A 22,550-nucleotide genomic window follows, 5' to 3' on the forward strand; every position below is an offset into this window, starting at 1 on the left:
GAGCCTATTTCTCCCGTATTCAGAGAATTAACAATGAAAGTACTTTTTCACATGCTAAATGAGATTTTGGGACACTTAACAAGAGTTGGCTCAAAAGTGCTACCTCAAGAAATATAAAATGCCAGCAATGTTGACACTGTATGACAAATTATATGTTCCTTAATATACTGTGTCACTCCATTCAGTTTTCTAATTGCCACTGACTGTAGCTGAAATCTGATCCAAAGTATACAGAATTAACTGGCACTTGTTTTGTCCCTCTTAGCATTTTCTAGGTTACAGATCTTTGTAAATATTTACTTAACAAGGTGGCATGCTAATTTTTCCCATAAAATATACATGTCCATATCTGTAATGATAGAATTAATTTTTTTCTGTCAGATGACAGGCTAGCTGTGTACAGCCAGCTTAGACTGCAAGTGATGGGAAACTGCCTTTAGAGTTCAAGCAAAGAAAAACCTATATATAAAGACTATTGTACCCTTTGACTTCTGCCAACCTCATTAAAACTATTGAAGTAACAGAGGTTATTAGCCAGTCCATACTTGCTCAGCAGAAAGATTTTCAAGGAACCACTGTTCCCGGGGGAAGTACTGTCAGCATTAACTCTGGGGTTGCACCAATTAAACCTCCTATTCAATACCCTCTTCTCCTGCCCTGGATAGTGGTTTATAATAGTCCTCGTGGGCCTCTCGCCATGATTTTGTCCAATTCCTATTGAAATAATTTAGTCTTTTTGGTCTTGACAGCATTCTGCCACCTAATAGCGTGTACCCTGGGGTCTCCTTACTTCTTGCATCTGAGTTTATTTTGCATTTGCTGGTTCCCTAGTCATCAGGATTTTGTAAACCTCTGTTACGTCCATTCCCACATCTCTTTGAGAACTTGAAAGTCCTGATCAGCTTAATCTCTCCTAGCACGGAAACACCTCAGTTGTGCTGGCTACCTCTCCCCTCTCTCTGGGTCAGCCTCAAGCCACAGAGAGGAAGAGTCTCACTCCCAGGAGCTGCCCTGGCTCCCTCCAGCTCCAGCTCCCTGTGCCTGGGGAGGAGTTGCAAGGACAGGCAACAAAGTGCCAGAAATTCCCATGGATGTTGTGGGGATCAGAAGTCAGGACACCACCTCCTCCCCCCCTCATCCCTTCCCCCAAACAAATCCACATCTGGACATAAATGACTCACTAATCCTATTAGAAAACAGCATTTCAGGCCCATGCTGTAGTCCAAGCTTCATCTGAATTCACAGTAATGTAATTCAGCAGTGACCCAGATTTACAATAGATAAACAGTGATGTAATGCTAGTATGAGAGATTTACATCCTCATATGTATATATATGCACAAATATATATATAAATATAACATTTCTATTTCTTAGAGAACATTGTAAACTCCTCAAATAGCCTCTCTGCAGCAAAATAAAAGCGTGCGGCTTGCACTTCTCTGGAACACTAAAATGCCATTTCCTTCTAAAGAGAAGAAATTCAGACTATGGTTGGCTTTATTTTCCCCAGAGCTGGTCAGAGTCACTGCAGAGATTTTCAGAAGTCTTGGAAGCATGGAGCTCTCCCTGGCACACCCACTGGGATCACTGCTTGCAGGTTTGTGCTTGGACATTAATTTTAGAACCATTTCCAAGGATATTTTAACTGGGCCTGAGGATGTGCCAAACAAGTGAAACTTATTACAGACTCAAGCTCTTAGCATGAGAATTATTTGAAGGGGGGGAAATCTGCACTGTTTTTAATTTACAAAGAACAGAAACAGCATTTTGGTTTCAGATATTTTCAGGAATTAGAATTATTCCTATATACCTGACCCCTAAATGATGCTGGTCTTGTTAATGCAAATAGCTCTAATATTTCTTAAATGTCATTTTCTAAGAGAATACGTGCTTATTTCCTCAACTCTTTCTCATGCAATTATTTGACAACTAACACTTTCTGGTAGTGCCAGAGCTGGCACCATTTTGGAGTGCCACATGCAATGATCATCTGAAAGACCTAGGCAATGCCCAGGCTGGATTATGTGACACAAGCATGTGCATCAAGCCACATCCAGGACATCTCCCCAGACATAAAAGGACCAGTGGAAGATTCTTGGGTTGTGCTGAAGGTTCATCTCAGTCCTACAGCCACCCCATGCCATCACTATCTTTTTTTTTTTTTTCATAATCACTTGGGCTTCTGGATAATTGGAACAATTAGGGTGATTAATTGCATGTTTGCAGTAAAAACAGAAGACTAGGGAGGGTTACATTACAGGCTAAATATTTTCAGAAAACTATCAGCTGGTAGACATAACAAATGCGATCAGTCCAATGCAACATGAAGCTGCACACATTGTGCAAACTGGTTTGCTCTGGAACTCAAATCTCCTTAAAAGAAGCCAAAGTGTTTAAAAAAATAAACTAAGTCGGAGTGCATAGGGGGAAAAGAAATATTGACATGTGAGGCCTCTGTACTTCTAACATAAAGAAACATTGTTTTCTCTTTGGTCCTTTTATTGTCTAAATAGAAAGTGCAAAGCACAGGAGAAAGCACACAACAAGGCAAAGTGCACAAGAGAAGGTCATTAGCTTTTGCTTGGAAGCCATGAGTTACATTGAAAGGAAAATTAGAAAAGCACACACTGGAATACCTACAATACTGACACATTCCTTAATGACAGCAAGGAGGCAAACTAACCTGCCAGCCACCACAACTCAAACACCAAGGATTTTGGAGAGGGAGGTTAAACCCAAGAACAGAAGATACCCACAGTGAAAGTTTGCTTTGTTGAACCCTTGCTTACAAATCTGGGCTTTCATCTTCTACTCACCAGTATGCTATTGAAATGCTTAAATACAGCTTCAGCCGACACCTCTTTCTGGATTTCTTTGCAACCACCTGGTCTCCAAAGATCCACTTTAAACAGAGCAGGAACACTTACTCAGATACACCTTCCAAAGAAGACGAAACAGGAGTCAAGAACAGGCATTGCCCATCCCTGCCCTTAAAGCCGTACCAGTGTAAGGCAGAGTGCAAAATTCCCTGTAAGGGAGGGGATGTCCAGGATCTGCCACAGCGACACCAAACATGACTCATCTATCACAGATGATGGCCATGATCTTCCTGGCTGTCTTCTAATGAATATGACAGCTGGCAGTGTTGTGTGATAAGCTCAGGTGTGCTCTGCAGAAGGGCTGCACATCTCTGAGCAGGGTGGACAAGACAGGGCACAGCTCCACACAGAGGCAGGCAGAATTCTGTCAGCTCCTGAGCTGCAGCTCTTACCATCATCAGCACAGAGATGTATGCCTGCCCCACGCTCCACACAGACATGCCCTTGGGCAGCTCAGTCCAAACCAATCTTTAACATCAGTGACTCTATAGGATCTGGTCCATGGTGCTCATCAGTTAAGAGTCTTATCCTTGGCTGAGCCTTTACCACGCTACTCGGTGAGGTGCACTATAAAATTTTTAAATAAATAAAAAGCCAGCTTCTTATATTGCCCACACTACTGCATACTTGCTTGGTTATATGGAGAAAGAAGTGAATAGTGAAAGGTTTTATGTTCCATTTGTATGATTGGAGACTTTGTGCTTTAACACAAGCACCAGGGTCACAGGGCAGGAACACGGTGTTTTCTTTCCAGTCAGCATGAAACTGACATTTATTAGATGAGGGTTTTCTTCTATTTGTTTTAAAGTCAATTATATTTTAACTCAGTTCAACAATGCTGGAAAACCTGACAAAATATTCCAGAGTGTTTAATCAACATGAATGTAATGGACAAATGTTTGAAATTTAAAATAAGCGTATATTGCAACAAAAATACATTCTTTAATCTAGTAGGTCTGTCTTTTTCATTCCAGTCACTGCCAAGTGTTTGTGTCTCTGCATTTAGGAAATCTGTGTCAAACATTTCTCTTTAGTTGAGAAAGGTCTTCTCAATGCCAGTGTTTCTTGTGATTAATTACTGAAAAAATTGGGTTTTAATTTTAATTTAACTGCAGAATTTTTCAGATTCATTAAACTGCAAAGTCTTTACCTGCTTAAGAGAACAAGCAACATGAATGTGTAAGAGGAGTGTAGGGCAGCGGAAGAGTGCTGAGGTACACACCAGCAGTATTTCTGTACGTTGCCTCCAGAAGGGGCCCCTATTTTCCATATGCGTTTTCAGGTTTTACCACATTCAAATCAAACAAAAAAAAAGCAAAAGCAAAAGACTGGTTCTTCTGCAGTCAAATGCATATCTATTATCAATCCCAAACAGGTTAAATGTCATCCTTCTGAATGCATTTTCCTGAGTCCCCCCTTGGAGCCTCACTTACTACAGCCTACCGCTGGGTAGGCTTCCTCTATCTCATTGTAGCTGCGTTAGCCCCAGCCCATGCAGCGATTCAGTGCTGCCACCACCTTCTCTGCAGTGGGGACATGAAAGAGCTGCTGTGGCAGCTGAGGCCATCAAAAGTCACACACTTCTGCCAGCACCTGTATGCAGCCTGACTGGGATCAAGGCTCTTGGGAGATGGGAGTTGTGGACACCTTGGCACAGCTCAGTGCTAGCAGGTAGGACTCCAGCCAGGCTGAGAGCTGCTCTATGCTACTTGTCATCCAATCACATTTGTGACTGTACTGCATTTAGACACCCATCTTCCCTATGTTAGATTTCCCACTGAAGGCAGTAATTTATAAACTACATATTAAAGTTTTGATTTTACTTCATTTAGCTACAGGTTGTTACTTTTTAACACAAATAGACTTGTCTATTTGGGGGGAGAAGCAGCCTCCTGCAGCTTAGACCAAACTTTGCATTCAAATACCCAATTTACTACAGGGATACTAACTTCACTTTGATCACTGCTGAAAAGGCAGAGTCACCCTGAGAGCCCATTCCAGTGGCTAAGTGACTATACAACAAAATCAATGTTTCCATTGTCATTTTGGCCACTATCATTACCAAGAAAAAGCATATGCTTATTCCTTTAATATTTCAGCACTTAATTCACCGGGTACACAGAAAAGTATTCTGAATCCCAGGGAGCTCTGACTTCATGTTTAAAACAACGTGCAGAAAAATTAATATAATCAAAAAGCACCAGTCCAGTGAGAACTTCTGCAAGCATTAGAACCATTCACGAAAATTTGACCAAAATGGGTATTTTTTAAAAAATGCAAAGCCATTTTAATTCACTTCTCACTTATTATTCAGTACACTACCCTTAGCCCATTTACATCTTGTAAAATACTCTTTACCAAGGAATAGAAATATAGCTAAAAATTCTGCTTTTTCTGACAAGGCTTTTGTTTGCTGCAAAATATACAGTAGCTCTTTTTAATGGGTAGTATTCTAAAATGGTGAATAAAATTGGCTACTTGGTGTTGTTCACACATACAAGGAAAATGAACCACCTATGGGAAAAGATCTTATTTTCCCAGTCAGGACATGAAAAACAGCCTCTCCAACATGAGCTTGATTTTGTTAAGACAGGCAGAACCTATTCATACAGGCAGTATTACCTGAGAACTTTGCTGAGAAGACAAAACTAACTTCTGATGATCCAGAAATTCCCTACAGAAAGATATCAGTCTGGCATCTTCATTTCAGTCACTGCTCAGGTTGAACAATTCTACCGCTAGCTACTCAAAACCTACAGATCATCCCCTCTCAAACCAGTTTGGTTATTCTACTTGCCAAAACTTTCAGTGCATTGAGGTTGTAGTTTCAAGCTTCTTTCCTGCCAGAGACCGGAGTCCCAGTGAAAGCCTCACTTTGAAGGTAAGTGGTTAATATTATGCTCAGGCTCCAAGTTAAGGAAAACACTTACATGACTAAGAGTTAGGGAACCAATCCCATGGAGATGCTCATGTTAACCAAAGCACCAGAGACAGCCTCAAAGCAGGGTGACTTAGGTTTAATCTGCTTCTTGGGTTGATCTAACATGGAGAGCTGCACTGTTGTAATTCAACGGCTTGTCACATAAGATGTAGCTCACTTACACCCAAGTCAGATACTTCTGAACTACATCAGTTCCGCATGCATTCTCCAAAGAGTGACTCAGTCCTACTCCTACTGAGAAACTGCTCTCAACATCATCATGCATGTGTGTTTCATGCTTTTAACAAGGATTTTATTGAAAATTATAAATTCTGCTATGGAATTTTCATTTCAGAATAACACTGCTGGCATATTCTAGCTAAACATCACACACTGTCCTTTGCCTGAGATACTTATGGTTTTGCATTCTGGATCACATGTTACTTTTCTTCCATGGGACAAACATCTTGAAAGGTTCTAAGACTGCATTCTGATCATAGTTCAATGTATAGTTTTCTTTGCGTTTTTCAGAGCTAGCCTGTGTTTTTGTTGCCTCTGACTGCACATCCCTCTAAAAGGAACTAAACTCACTGGATGAATCACTAGCCCTCCAACCGCAGACCCTTTTTTTGCACATTTCTGGCTTCTTAGTCAAATCTGTTTCTCTAAACTATGGCTCTCAATTAGTCGGACGTAAAGCATTCATATTTGAGGGGAGAAAGTCTTGTGTCTGGTATGGACAAAGTCAATATTCTAGAACTGTTGTGCTTGACTGTATCAGAAGACGACAAAATGTAGAAAATCATGCTTGAAATACATTAAGTTGAAATGTGAATTGCGACCAATCCTAAGTAAGTTTGTGTGAACGCTACAAGGTCCCCACTGGGTCTCTGCAGGCTCTGAGCTACAGCCATTTCCTCTAGTTCTCCCTTCTGGAGATCCCACTCCATTGTAATACATTCTAGGTCTTTATCTGCAAAGGTTCTTCGTTTCCTCATTCTCTCACTCAAGTTTGAAAACAGAATGCCATTTTTCTGAGAGGAAGGTTTATACCCTAGGAGAAAAAAGAAGCAGCACTTTAGAATTGACTTAATTATAATCTACAGCTCTAGAACACTAGCACAAGAGATACCGTGCAAACCAGATCTGTACACAGACTGTACTTCCACAGGTTTATATTACACAATTTTAACAGCTCTCAGACATAATTTTGCTGCAAACATTTAAAGTCCAAAAAAGTCTGTAAAACCATTAATCTGACAAAACCATAATAAGAAAAGAATTAACTGCCTGACTTTACTCCGTAGGCCTGCGGTCAGGTATTGAACAAAGCCTTCCTGACTCAGCTTCATCTACGATACCACCCTGCTTCATGAATCATCCACTAAGAGCTAGCTTATTTAATGTCTACTTAAAAGCTATAGGATTTAAACACTGTAATAATCACTAATCAATTTGACAAGCTTGAGCTTAGAGGAGGAAGGCTAGAAACCTGGTATAAAAATATCTTTGACGAATCTTTTCCCTACAGTTACATAAAGAAGTTTGTTTATTTATATTACGATATATGTAACTCCTGTGCAAAGGAGTCCTCAAAATGGGATCTGAAGGTAACACAATATAGGACAAACTGCACCAACCATCACTGAACATGCTCTAGAGAGAATGAATAAATACCACTGCCTGCTGTAATGAAACAAACAGGCATTACTGTCTTTCTTATAATGTCCTTTCTTACAGTACTAGGTCCTTTTAGCAGGCAAATAGAGAGATGCCTACCCTAAAAGCAAGTGCCTTTCTGAGCTCCAGTCTATACTGTGGCACCAAGAGCAGTCATTATCCATCTGTTGCATGAGACAGACCACATTTCACTTGGATTTCTTCAACACACCCACCTGCATTTCTTCTAGAGAAACATGCTTGTTTTAGACTTAAAGTAATGGAAAATTCACGCCACCCTGTTGGTAATCTGTTCCACTGGTTAACTGTCTTCTTCTGAAGTTTCACTTTTGAACTTGGAAACTGATATAAACAAACCAAATTAGTTTAGCCAGTAAGAAGCACTGTAAAGATGTAAAATGGTCTGAGTCAGATTTCATTGGACCTTGAATCTTCTTAGACTGAATAAGTTCAACATGAATAAGCACAAGTCTCACAGGGCTAACATTAGACTAAATGTCCCTTATAGCTAAATTTAAGTCCAAAGAATCCAAAGCCACGAATAACTGCATTGAAGTACTTAAAAAAAGGTATTTTGGCTTAAGTCTTAAATGTTTCCCTTCCTGTTTTTAAGCTACAGTGTTGTTGTCGTTTGTTTGTTTTTTTTTTCTTTTAGACTTTTCAAATGGTAAGAATATTCTGAAAGCAAGAACTTTTTTAATGGTTATCAAATGAAAAGCTACATCAAGTACTGGTAAGGGATGTTACAGGCTTGATTTATACCATAAAAGGCAGCACCATATATGCCTTCCAAAACTCAGTTTTAAACTGTAGTCATTACTTACTATGTAAGCGGGCAAATATACACCTTATAACATGAACTTGTCCTTTTCATGCTAGTAAGGACTTAAATATAGTAACTGACAAAAGTTACACCTTTAGGTTAAGCTACTCTATAGAGGTGTACCATCTGACTGACCTGCAAGTGTACACAATGCTCCCTCAGCTTTTCCTGGCACGAATAGATCTAAGTGTTCAATACATCCTCCAGTCTTGCTGTACAAGAACTGTGGCAAACTACCATCCTGCCACCATTACCCTCTTTGCACAGATAAGGACTTCTGTTGGAACTTTTGTTGGAGGGCTGTTTGCCCTGTACCAGCAAACAAACACAAACACAACAGAAGATAACCTTCTTCACGGACTGCTTTCCTCTTTGCACTACTAAGGCTGTAGTAAGGCACGTGCATTACAAAGTGCGAATCAGCAGCCCAGCCCAACCACAAAATCATCACTTGCACTTTATTTCCCCCACGGTGCAACACGCTGAAGAATTTCACATCGTGTGTGACTACTGCAGCAGGAAAACTGCAAGGGAATCGCGACCTCAAACCGGGAGCATTTGCGTGTTTGATCTATGTCTGTAAATAAACACTTCATTGCACCTCAGGGCCGAGGCTGGGACCCGGCACACACAGGACACTTACCCGCCCTGAGGCGCCCGGCTCGCCATCCCACCTCCCGCGCGCGGTGCAGACAGCGCAGGCGCAGAACCGCCGGCGAGTTGGTGGCATGTTCCCCGGGGCGCACGAGAGTTGGAGGCTGGTGCACGCGGTCCTGCAGCGCGCGGCTGCTTCCCGCCTCAGCGCTCGCCCCGCGCTGGTCATTAGCGCCCGGTAATGAAGGGCCGGTCCCGCTAGTCCTTCTTCCTTCTGCCGGCCCCACCCGCTCCGCTTCACTTCTGACGGGGGGCGGGGGAGTGGCGTATGGCGGGACGCCGCTGGGCCGAGGTGGTCGTCCCTCTCCCTCATAGCCCGGTGTCCCGAGACCACTCAGGGTGAGGGGGCGCTTCGGTGCAGCCCCGCGGCTGAGGGGAGCTGGAGGGCAGGGTAGTCAGCTGTGCTGCCGGGGTTCCCGGTCACCCTCCTTCTGCAGGCGGGAGTGGTGGGACCGCTGTCCGTCTCCCTCTGGGAAGGGTGTAGCGACACCTCCTTCCTTTCACAGCTTCTGAAGTACACGTTTGCTAAACTGCAGTGATAGCGCCTTCGTCTTTAAAAACAGCGTTGTGGGGTATTTCCCACTATGTGAACACAACCACTGGACTTTGCTGGATGCTGATGATGGACAGGTGGCTTTACCCTCTGTAAGTCACTCACAACCCTACAAGGAAACGTGAGTCCAGGTTCTGATTTTCCACCGTCTTCACAGCATCCCCTTTGACTATGTCAGCTGCTTTGCTTCTTTAGATGGAAATTATTTTGTTATTTAATATTTTTCAAAAGTTTGTCTGATTCATTTGAATGCCACCATTGCACGGGCCACAAAAAATGCTGTAGTGTTTTCAGAAAAACGAAGTGCAGGTGCAGACTCAGCAAGGAAAGTAAACTAAGCAGGTGTGGCCTCCGTAGATCTCTGCAAAGCCAGGCAGCTCTCAGGAATGGCATTACTAGCCTCCTGCATGCCTTCAGAAAGACATGCAGGAAGATGGCAAAAGTGCCTAGACATATTTAAAAACAAATTTATAATCCCAGGACTGAGGAACACCAGGAAGTGTCCTGGTGAGGAAGGGAATGTAAAAAATTAGCTATCTGCAGGTACATGAGACTTTTGAATTACTTGAATTTAAGTATATTTACTGTTGGAAGAGCATGAGAAACAGTCAATTTGCACCTTGATCAAAGAACACATTTCTTAATGGGAAACAGCCTGTTGTAAAAGGCTAGGAAGGTTCTCCCAGGGAACTATGCATATGACTCTTATTTAAACCACATTTTGTAAAAAGAAAAGTTTTGTATTTGCTCTAGCTTATGTGGCTGGGGCACTTTTGCATAGATTGTACCAGTAAGACTATAAAACCCTGACAGTAATTAGTAAATGAGACTAGAAATGCCTCCACTAAAGACAGCTGCATAAAATAAAAACAAAACCAGTGTGATACCACAACTGGCCTATCATTAGGTCCATAGGGGATCACCCTATGAAGTCAGTAGCAAGGTTGCCACTAATGTTGCCCAGCTGAGGACAATATCTAAAGAGCCAGTGGGAAAGGCCAGCAAGGAGAAACAAGAGAGAAATGTTACCCATTGTAAATAAAAGTAATCCAAAATAAGCCTGCTGGTTTGGGTGGAAGCTTTTTCAGAAATGACCTAGCCTAGGCTCTTCAAGTCTTACTCATGCATGGTAAAACACACCTGTAATGATACAGGTGAGTAAAATGCATAGGTGGGTGAATGGGCATAAAACTGCCTCATCATTTGTGGTGGATCTGGAGCTCTCTCAATGGCCTGGGCTACAATAGAACATGCAGTGACCTCTGATTTCAGGAATAGATTCCACGAAGTCTTTACATTTGGATTTCTCCCTTGCATTCTGGCAAACTTAGTAGAGACATAACTCTGCGACTAATGCTAATGTTGCAGTAGTAAAATATTGGGCAAAAAATAGGAAAACCAGACCCACTTGCCCATAAGAACGATTTAATTAAAGTTTCCACTGTTCCAAAGTAGGTATGTTTCACATCATAAAGAATTTTTCTGTCATGAAAATTGTTTTTTTAAGGGGAGGAAGAATTTTGTTTGCAGCAAGTTGACTTTACTGGTAGGCAATTAAATATTTCTTTGGATTGCTGTTCAAAATTAATTACTCATTGACATGGAAAAAACAGCTATAGTCCTGCTGTGGATTCAGAGGTTTTGAACTGGGTGCATCTAATTCCAAGAAGAACAAGAAAAAAAAAAAAAAAAGACCTAGAAAGAGTATTGTAATTACTGTCATAGGAAAACCTGCTTCAGTCCAGATGTAGAAGCTGATACCACAGAAATGTTAACATCTAGCAGTTTGCTGCAGGGCAATGACAAATGAATCTTACATATGTCTGCAGAATGGACATATTACGTGATCCTTCTAGAATCCCTTGGGTTTGTTTTCCTTTTCCTAAAGCTTCTACAGAAAATGCAAATCTACAATAATCTGAGGTTTTGGACAGTGTCACAGACACCTCTGTATAAAACTTGGATCCTAAACTTGCATACCTAACCAACATTGTCAGCTCTGTACCCTTGCAAATAATTCCACTGAAAGCAATGAAATTAGTGGTGTGAGTAAACGTTAAAGAACTGGTTCCTAATTTCAGGTTTTCCCCTTCAGTGTACGAACAAAACTTGTTGCTCTGTGATGACCTAGGGACTTGCAGTGAGGACAAAGGATTGACAGAAGCATCAGGTGTGAATCACATCTTTGGAAGTTCAGATCTATAGCAAGGGAGTCAATCCTCAGAAATGAGAAAATAATGACAAATGCTATTGCAAAATTCCTACTGCAGTCAGTAGCAGCTTGTATGCAGAAAGATTTCAGAAATGGGTATTATAGCTAACTTTGCTTTTTTCCCCAAATTTTATGAATTTGACCAAGGCTTCAGCCTTAATAAAAACCAATAAAATTCTGGGATGATTTAAGCTGGAACAACCTCTGAGTGACTTGTCTAATCCAAGTCATTCCATTTCAGTCCAAATTGATTTCATTATCCCTAAGTCATTTATTTAAATAAATGGAGTCAGAAGAGATCACAGAGTTTAATTATTGGAAACATTGGCTGGCACTAAGTTTGGAATAAAAATTATTCACTTTGAAGTCCTTAAGTGCACAGTATGACAATACAAGTTGTCAAGGAACATTTTTTCCTTGGTTAAAAAGGACAAGCTGAGCATAAAATGGAAGAATGAAACTGTGAATTATCCACATAAGATAATCCTTCCTGTCATCTGGGGAGATACTCACTTCAGTTCTCTTCCCAAGTAATTTATTTTTCCATGCAGATAGGTCCAAGAACTTTGGGACAAATTTCCTAAAATGTAAAAATCTAAAACGACACCAAATGAAGTTTGATGATATGATTATGATATGATATTAAACAGTATTGCCCTCACTACTGATGCCCTAGGAAAGCCAATTGTAACTGTTGATCTGTTAGATCTTAGACTGGGGTAGACACCTGTCATTGCATTACAGATGGCAATCAGGCTGGTCAGAAATCATTTGCCCCTGCCCCTGGTCGCCATCTTGTCCTTCATGGAAATAGCAAGGTTTGGTAATGGTTTTGCACCTACTTTGCCACAGCTGACATAATGTTCTAAAACTGCATCATATCCCCCCTCAGCTTCCTCCTCTCCAAACTGAAGACTCCAGTCTATTTTTAGACTCCCCTTGTAAGGCAACTCATCCTTTTCCTTGTTCAGTTTAGTTGCCTTTCTCTTGCTCTTCTTTAAACTTGCTACATCCCTCTGGAGATGAACACTGGTCTGCAGCAGTGTAGTGAGAGAGATCCTACTGGAGTGCCGTACCATCATTCAGACAGACAAAGTAAAGGCTTGGTTCACTCACTGATAGTTCAAAAAGATGGAGGAAAAGGAAAATAAGGAGTTTGGCTTGGCACTCTCAAAGCAGTCACTGGCACAGCAAAACAGAGTGAAAACTACAGTATATGCAGTATATCTACAATGCCTGTGCATTACAGTCAGTGAAATGGGATGGAGTCGATCTTGCTTTGAGATTGAAGGAGGAATACAACACTGAATATGACTTCAGAAAAATATCTGGGAAGGAGACTATTCAACAATTCATCTTGTACATTACTATTTCCATAAATCATTACATTTTATATATATATATATAAACCAGCCCTCCATCCACAGAGGAACCTGCTTTGTGGGTGCTGCTGGTATTTCTATTTGTAGATCATTTAGTTTGAAAAGAGCTTCGCTCTATCCAGATACCTTGAAGAAGTATCCAGATTTTCCCAAGCAGACACCAGTTTTTAGAGCAGGTTTGGGACACTCCTGGGAGCAAAGGTCCTGTTGTAAATCCAGTATGTAACAAGTTGTATATCAAATTATTTGCTGTAGATATATGTGGTTTTCAGTTTTTCCTCTTGGTAGTTCTAAGTTTGCCACTTTTGCCCCAGAACACTGTGTGCTGGAAAGCATTCCAGCAGATCATCTACTACAATAAAAAATAAAATTAAAGAAAAATTCAGCTTAGTATAATTTCTTTACATCTTGCATTGAGCAATGGATTATTAGTACAAGTAGCAGAAAAGAATAATGTTTATTTTACTGCGCTCACCTCTACAGCAGCAGTCAAAAGTTGTAGAAGAAAAATACTGAAGCCTAAATCTCTCTCCAGACAAGTTTGTTACACAGGGCTGTTCAGGGCAACATCTGACATTTCACTGGAAAAATTACATGGAGATATGCAAGCCTCAAATCATCAAAACCATACCAACGATTTAATGTATCTGTTTTCATTATACAGAAGTCCCCCCCCAAATTATTCAACCATTAACAACCAATCTACTTAATACGAAACTGATTCCTCTAGGCAAAACAGTAGAGGAATGTACCTTTCATTTTTAATTAAACATTACCATTGAAAATTATAATATGTATGGCTTTGACTAATTATTATTCTAAATGGTGTTTTGTCCTAGTTTCCTGGGCAATCTCTCCACACCTTTGATATGCCACAACGCACTTCCAATACGCATGTATAAAGCTGTCTACACAGTCCTTTAGAAACAAATAGTCCTGTTTCATTTCAGCTCTACTGAATTAAACAACACTGAAATTACATATAAACCATTAAGGACATTCAAAATCCTGAAGCCTGTGTGATACGAAGTGATTCCAAACCAGGCTGTCCCCAACCTGAACAGAAGGTGCCTTAAAGGCATTTCACCCAGAAAACAATGCGGAGGCACTGGACTTCAGCCTATATCAGACCTTTCTGAAAATTCCTCCCATGCCCTACTTGACAAGCACCTACTGTTCGCTTACTCTGCTGAATCCAGCGAAACACATTCTTAGGCAGCCAGGTAAATTAGCAACCCAGCATGTCTTCCCATCTCTCTCACTCAGTCTTAAGGCTCCACACACTTAACTCTTCCAGAATATTCAGAACTAGGTTTCCTTTACAGCAAATTGACATACAAACAACACATTTTTGACTACTGTCATGAACATGAGAAGGCTACAGAATGTACATGACTCAGAAACCTCACTCCAAAGTCAGGGAGCCATCTAACCTCAGCAAAGGAAAAAAAATCAGAGTCATAATCATTTGCTGCTTCTACCTGCCTAAGGGGGAAGGGATTTACCATGGCTTTGGAAAACCTCTTTTAGGAGGAAGGGCTGTGAGCCTGGTAGCTCTAACATGATCCTAAAGTGAGGCAGGGGACTAATACCCTTCTTCTAGTTGTTGTGACTGCTCAGTAACTAAGTGTTGCTCTACCCTCATATTAACTAACACTCTCAGAAATGAAAATAGCGCTGCCCGCTACTCCACTCTTCTCCGGCCCATTTACTGTTTAGAATATACAGATTGGTCTCTGCTTGTTTCTTCTGGGGAAGAAGATGGTTGGCCAGGTTCATGAACCACCCCTGAATCCTGACTGTCAGCTTCAGTAGCTGAAATGAAAATGAAGAATAGAAAAAGGTCAGAGTTAAACACAAACAAATAAGCCAAACCCCGCAAAGCCTGTATTTCAGTTTGCATTACACCTGGTATCAATCATATTTCCAGAGGTAGATTCTTGATGCAATACAACTTTTGTCAATGCAGTTTGTTTTTCAACCCAGTTAATTCAACAGTGCTTGACATTAAGTGCTGCAGCTCTCCTAACTGAGATACTGTACTTCAGACAGCAGTTGATTGTTTCAGCCATGCTTAAAGAAATGTAGCAAGAGTGCTTCAAGATGGCAAGTGTTGAAGCTGCACTAGAAGTATGAGGCAGACTCTTGCCCACTTAACCGCAGTGAATCTATGCCATGCCTTTTTAACACTTCTGTGAATTAAAGGCCTTGACAGACTAAATAATCCCTGCTGCAGATCCAACTAGGGATTTTCATTTTATAAAGTATTTACTTGCCAATTCACATGTAAATCTCCCTCATTTCCTCACAGGTGACTTGGGCTTTTGTTTTTCTGCAGCTTGCTCTTTTAGGAAGCCAAGAATCTGCAATCAGACTCTATCCTCAGATGCTGTACTGGCTGTTTTACTGGACATACCTTGTGTTTATTTTGTCAAATCTCCATAACATGACTAGTCAATACTGCATGAAGTTGTGTAACAACATGGACTATACTTCACATAACCGTTGTAAACCTAACTGGCCTCAGTCATTCAACTGCAGTTATCTATTGACTCAAACCTTTCTGGCAGCAGCTTCTAGCCTTGGAAATCTTTTTCAGACGGGACTTGTGTTTTATTTTTATCTGTCTTCATCTCAGATTCCCTTCAGGGCAGAGATCACAGACATTTCTTCTCACCAGCTGTCCCCTGCTAGAGTTCTCTATATCCATTTTCCTGCAACAGTTTTGCCAGAAAGCCCATTTCACCTCAATTCTGTAGGTGCCTCTGGAGGAAGGATGTTCCCAAGTCTAACTGCAGGTTTGAGTCACTTCCTTTCTTGGGAAAAAAGACATGATGCTGTCCTAACACATCCGTATGCACCCAATGTTACAGCTTTTCTCTTTTTTCAAGCATCTTGAATACCAGAATCAAAGAATTACTAGTTTTGCTGTAGCTTTCCTCCACATCTGCATCTTCTGCTGGCAGGCTATTTTGTATATGACCTCATGCACAAGTATCCCCCCTCACTGGGTCACAATTGCAAATTCCTGCATATCCTGGAGCATAAATGCTATGTAGTGGAATTAATTTGTACTTTTTCCGTATGCCTAAGAAAAGTGGATTGTTCTCTGAACAGCACAATGCGTGATGCATTGTTTCCTATGGCTTTGTGCCTGGGATGTTATTTCCCTAGTGTGTAATAAGGGCTGAGGTCATTAGATGGCACTTTGCTCTTTGGGGGGGTGTGCCCTCATGATCTCCCTTCTCTATCCAGTTGCCTGTTTCCATGATTGTTTGGCCAGTACAACTTCACTCTACCAATACAGGACTGGATTTCCTCATGCAATACCACTACTTCTCTCTCTGTTCCCCGTTTGTCTGCTGCTTCCAGTTCCTTCCCATTACCACACACTCCGGCAGCTCCCTGCAGGTTCCCTGCCACTGCAGAATTCCCCAGATCTTTTGTCCCCTCTGAATCACAAACCCCATTAATCCTCATACGCACTTTCTGGTTTGCCTGCCAGCCCTCAATTTCCTCTCTTCCCCTCAAACTCAGCCCATATTATTTCACCTACAGCACACCAGCATCTCCTATACGCTGCATTAAAGTCCTAATGCCTTTGTCAGTATCTTAAGATATACATTTCTACGATGTCTGTACACCCCACATACTGCCATATTCTTCATATTCCCATTGTCCGCCACATCTCCTGCTTAATTTTCTTTGGCTTTCCAGCCAGACAAGAAGCAGGTATGCTCTGACTGCTCCAAAGATATGTGACCACTGCTGGGCTGACTGGCAGGCGCTTTGTTGTTGGCCAAGGTACACGCACACGTCAGTCAGGAATTCAGTGCAAGCTGACAGCCAGCCAAACACCACGACATGGCTGCAAAAAAACCATTTTGTGGGAGGCATCTGTTTCCCTTGCACATCAATATTGTGCAGGCCTGTGATCACAACAGATATGTTTGGCTGAAAATAACTAATGGGTTGAAAAGTTATGAGAGGACTGACATTAACAGAAAATGAGACGGCAAAAGCCTTATGTAGTTGAGAAACCATGCCAAAAAAACCGCAACATAACCATCATCAACATCATTTCAGCTCAAAGGAGACAATTACATTCCTTTGTTTCTCCTCCCTCTTACACAAGAGATTTGTTTTTGTCACTGTGTGATTTTTGTAATCTGTTTCACAGCTTAATAATTTTTTTAGTCTCATGTTTGAGAAAAGAGAGAAAGTTTTATCTATTTATCTGCATTTTCAAAAAGAATTTAAAATAAAACTGGCTGTTCACTCATCCAGTGCTAGTGGTTAATTCTCTGAGCAGCTCTACCCTCTTGTGGTCACAGCTAGCTGCAGCCAAATGAAAAACTTGCAAATATAATCACAGATATGCCCACATGAAGGCACAATATATGAGAGAGACTCAAAAGAGAGGGGCACAAAGACTTAACCTATGCCAGAAATTTAAAATCCTGTGAGATTCAGTAAAACAACTTGAGATTTTGAAGATTCAATCTTTCTTTGCAGCAATTAAAATGTAGGATTTTCAGATGTGCAAAAAATTTCATATTGTTCATGCTATGTGTTAGTCCACATTTTTTTTAACATTTTGTCTAAATTGCAACAGAGCCAAATAATTTTTAAAACATGTCCCGCAAACTAGCTATTTAGAAAAATATTTTCATTTTGAGGACATCAGACGATCATGTTCTCGAATGGCTCTGAGTCCTGGAGCCTCCAACATCTGTGTGTGATTGACGTGCTTGTCAGCTGGAAAGGCCAAGCATGTCAGGCTGCTTTCCCTAAGTCAGCCCTGCCTAGAGATGTACAAGCTGGCAATCTGTCCTGGGACTTCAGGATGTCAGTCCTGGCTCCATCACAGTGATCTGTGAAACCCTGAACACAACTAGAATCAGAGTCTCAAGGCTTCCACCTCTGTAGCTAGGTATTGAAACCAGGTTAATATCTCCCAGGGCTCACCGCATACTTCCTTACCATGTGCTTCCTTGGTGGTTTCAGCCAACACATTCAGTGAAAGGGGAGGTGGAATGTAATGAATCCCTGGCAGAAAACTTGGTGGGATGAAGGGAGGCACAGGAGTGTAGTACCCTTGATGGAACTCTCCACCTCCATCTGGAATCTGTGGAAACACATCAAGCAAAACATCTTCCATCTAAAGACTCTCTCCAGGACACATCTGCAGTGTCAAACAATTTCTGTTTCAATTTTTACCTGTGAATATTACATTTTTTTCCATTTTGTGGCCATATGCTGCCATGTCTGTGCACATGCAAAGCATGTGCATAGCGTAACATGCTGAAACTAACAAGTAACAGCTTCTCAGGCCATGTCTCAGCTGAAACTGACCTTCTAAGGCCTCCTTTTCTGCTCTGATATCACATTAAAGCAGTTGGTTTAAACGAGGAGCAGCTCACCTTCACCACTGACCTGGTGCACTTGCCACCAAACAGGTCTGGAAGTCTTCATGCAACAGAGAGGCAACCTATGAAAATGCTCCTTGCCACCACCTGCCTGCTAGTAATTGATTCTCCCCTGAACCCAGTGAAGTGAGTGGCTCTACCTACACTGAGGGGCTGGTGTGCACCAGAGGGTGCCCCACAGCCCTGGTCTTCTGCGATCACCAAACCTGATAGAGCATGATAAAACTCATTCCACGTGCCAGGAGAGACTTCCATCACTCAGAAACACTAGCATCAGAGAAAAAGGAGCATTTCTCTCTTGGATCTGGCCAGGCACCCTGGTACAGACAGAGCTTGTATGAGATCTTTCCATCTGTTTCAGGACAGTTAAAAATTAAGTTCAAAACTGCACAGTGATGGTCTAGACAAGGCATTTCCCAACCTGTGCCTATCCAAGGCACCAGGACTCACACTGCTGCTAGCCACTCTCTTTCTCAATAACCCCTAAAATGTGACAGGGAATTTCTGTGTAAGCATAATAAATATGGTAGTCTTGAGGCAGATCACTCTACCTTAACATGAATCGATGAATTGTACTCAATGCAAACAGAATGGCACACAGCAGCTGGAAATCTGATAACGTGCCAACCGTGGTACAAAAACTGGACACCACCAGTTTAAACCAACATGACTGACAGCACTGAAAGGAACTGGAAGTGCCCACACACACCATTACAACTGACCGGCAATTTAGCATCTGTTTCTTACCATGTCTGTGTGGTCTGAAGGTGTGGGCCCTATGATGCTAACCATCATTTTTAATCTGAAACTTTGGTTAATCACAACAATTTTCCACTGTTTTTGAGAAACCAAATGTCTCAAAACAGAAATATCCAACCACGCTGATTTGCTTCCTTGTGGAAGCTGATTTTCCTGTTCTCTGTGGCTGTGGTGCCTTGGCCAAGCCCTGACACTCTCCCTCCCCATTAGATTTGTCCTGCATGGAAGAAGAGGAAACTCCCAAAGCACATTCTGTGCCATCTATGCTGGCACGTGGCCATATTAAGTGTCCAGCCGCTATCATTCCAAAAGGCCATTGCAGATGTTAGCAGGACATATAAGCCCCCAAACACTTCACAAAATCTGGCCCCTTGCAAGTGCATGCGTTTTCTCTTCTGGGTTCAAGTCAGACTATTAACATCACCATTTGCTAATGTTTTCTTCAGCATAATATATCAAAATGCCGTGAAGTAACTGATAAGCAGGGTGAATTTTCATGGGTACTTTAACAGCAAGAAGGCAGCTAAAGGTAAAGACAGCAGTATTTCCAGAGGTAATTAGAAGACTACTACTTACTGACACAGAAGCTGCATTCCCTGGCCCATAGTTGCTAGAAATGTGTCGGAAGCCTCTCTGAAGTGATATCCCTGGAGGTGATGGTGCTCCCCTACAGCTTGACTGATTGATGGCAAATCCCATGGGAAACGGGTGGTAAGGATATACCCCAGAACACCCAGGGTACACTTTTGGAGGTTCTCTCTCCAGGTATTCTGGGTTGACCACATATTCTGGAGGAAAAGCAGGGTGAGCTAGGAAACAATTAGAAAACAACAAATGGAACTATCAGTGTAATTCTGTGTAGTTCAGTAGAAGTAGCTGCAGGACCAGATTACACTTTCAGGCAGGATAATCTGGACGTTTGCTTTCATGCTTCGTTCCTCATGAATTTGTGATTTTTTAAGGAACTAAGGAAAGATGCAGCAGATGATACTGTAACACAGAACGATTTGCATTCTTTTGTGCCTTGTGCATTGTGAAGCTAGTCCTTATAAAGCACTGCCTGCAGAATCTTATTCTTTCACTACATCACCAACAGCTAAACAACCTATCTTAAGACTTTTAACTCTAGCAGAAATTTTTTTTAAATCTGCATAAATAATAGAGTTCTAACTTTAGTCCTATCTGACATTTCTTAAATTAATTTACAGACAAAGGCTCAATTTTAGAGTCATACACAGGAAATTTTAGATGCAGGAATTGGTTACTTCCTTTGCTTTTTGACTTGTGTCTGGAATCTTATATGGCCTCTCTGAAGTCTTAGAAAAAGAGTAGTTATTTACATATAAATAGGGTTCTTCTTGTCTGCCCATCCTCCTGTTGGTAGAAAAGTAGAAGAATTTGCTTTGAGAATAGGATCAACTTCTGGAGTACTAGATCTATATTCTAGTACTATTATCTTATATTCCCTCTATACCACTATTCTCTATTGAATATAATGGTACTATTTGTTCCTAACCTTTTTTAAAATTGGTCAGCAGGTTAAAAATGTTATTAAGAAAAGGACTGACAGGTGCATGTACAGCTAGTGTCATCTATAAACATTTTTTTTTAAACAAAGCTAAATACAAAAGGGAAGTTATTAACAGATTAGGTGGGAACTAGAGATGTCTGAAATTACTCTTTCCTCTGGGCTTCTCAGAACAGTATTTTGTCTTGCAGGCAGCCAACTCTCCAGAGGCTCAGACTAATGACTACTGCAGTCAACAGGGATTTCTGTAAAATTACTACAGTAAATAGTATGAAGTTACTGTAATAAATAATAATAAACTAGACAAGTCACATGAAAGACTCTATTAAAGGAATCAATTTAAGAGGTGACAGGCCATACAACTGTCCACCTGCAAAATCTATGGTTTGCTCTTAAATACGAAATGCACTTTTACACCCAGTGATCCCAGCCAAGTTCAGTCTTTGCTACAGGAATTAAGGCCAGAAGGTCTCTTTCTTTTACAGTGCTATCATAAAATGCTTGCTTCAGGCAACTGCGGCAGTAACTTCCCCATTTACCTGCCATCATGGAGTTTTTCAGCTTTTTTGTTACTGAAGGCTTGTGCCTGTGAATTTATAAACAGTGAGACAGTACTCAGAGAAACATGCAGGAGCAGCTACAGTGCACAGTGGATCACGGTTTGGTTTCCCTCCCAGGCTAATTTCCCTCTCAGAGAAAACCCACTTGCTCAAGCTTCAACTTGCAATGAGCAGGAAGGCTGAGCACATTGCTCCAGCTGCTGCAAAGCCACGTGACCCACATGCAAACCTTGCAAAAGGGAAAATAAATGCAGGGCTGCACATTCAACATGCAAGTTGGGTACCTGAGGCAGGGAAGAGGGAAGAGACGGCAGGAATGGCTCTCAGTAGAGCTGGAGCCTGAGGAATTGGGCAGGTGCAAACTGCGCAAGTGGCAGTGTTTGATGGGGGAGGAAGAGGGAGATGAACGCCGAAGGAAACACGGTGGGACAGGGGAAGAAACCCTTACCGTAGTCCCAGAAGGGAGGGCCGCTGGGAGGTGGCAGTGGTCCCCTGCATGCCATGCCTTTGCCATTGCTGCCAGTGGGCTGGTTGCCCTTCACCCCTTCATGGCTGCTCTGCTCAGGGCCAACAGCCGCCCCGGTGGCCACCCCAGGGCCTTCACCCAGGGGAGTAGGCCCTGAGTCTGCCCCAGCTGGGGGGTCCGGCATCTGCTGCCTCAGGGCCTTCTGGGCTGCCATGATCTTCTGGCGCTCCGTGATGAGGGCGCACTTGTCACACAGGCAGAGCTTCCAGCGGCAGTGGCCAGCATGGCCCTTCACCGGCACCACAAAGCCATGGTTACGGCAGCGCGAGCACTTGGGGGTCCGCAGGGCTGCCTTCGCCGCCACTGCTGTCGCCTCCTCAGCCTCCATAGCACACGAGTCCTGGCACACCACCCTGGCACAATTGGGCTGGCTCGTCTGGGCTCTTATATAGGGCATGGCCACTGCCGTCCCAGCATGTAGCAACCTGGGCAGGCGGGGCAGGAGAGCCCATGGCAGCGGGTGGGGAGTGCCGTGACCTGGGGAGCATATGGCACAGGAGCTGCCTTGGCCCCACAGGCCTCCCCTCCCTCAGACAGGCGTGGCTGTACCTGCCCACCTCCCCCTGCAGACCCCTGGTGCAGGCTGGAGGCAGACCTTGGCCGTGGGGGCTGGAGGAAGAGAGAGAGCAGGGACTGCATCTGC

The 22,550-nt window shown here is 42.3% G+C and overlaps 1 protein-coding gene across 1 annotated transcript; it reads right to left on the reverse strand.

Annotated features, from left to right (window-relative positions):
• Positions 1–14,750: 14,750 nt before the first annotated feature.
• DMRTB1 (DMRT like family B with proline rich C-terminal 1) lies at positions 14,751–22,235 on the reverse strand. Its single transcript, XM_075095493.1, has 4 exons — positions 21,830–22,235; positions 19,870–20,102; positions 18,089–18,233; positions 14,751–14,920 (listed from the first exon to the last, which is right to left on the reverse strand). Exons 1-4 carry the CDS (start codon positions 22,233–22,235, stop codon positions 14,814–14,816), a joined length of 891 nt encoding a protein of 296 aa, XP_074951594.1. The 3' UTR covers positions 14,751–14,813.
• Positions 22,236–22,550: the final 315 nt, after the last annotated feature.

Source organism: Phalacrocorax aristotelis, chromosome 6, assembly GCF_949628215.1.
Source record: "Phalacrocorax aristotelis chromosome 6, bGulAri2.1, whole genome shotgun sequence".
In the NCBI taxonomy this organism is placed as follows: Eukaryota; Metazoa; Chordata; class Aves; order Suliformes; family Phalacrocoracidae; genus Phalacrocorax; species Phalacrocorax aristotelis.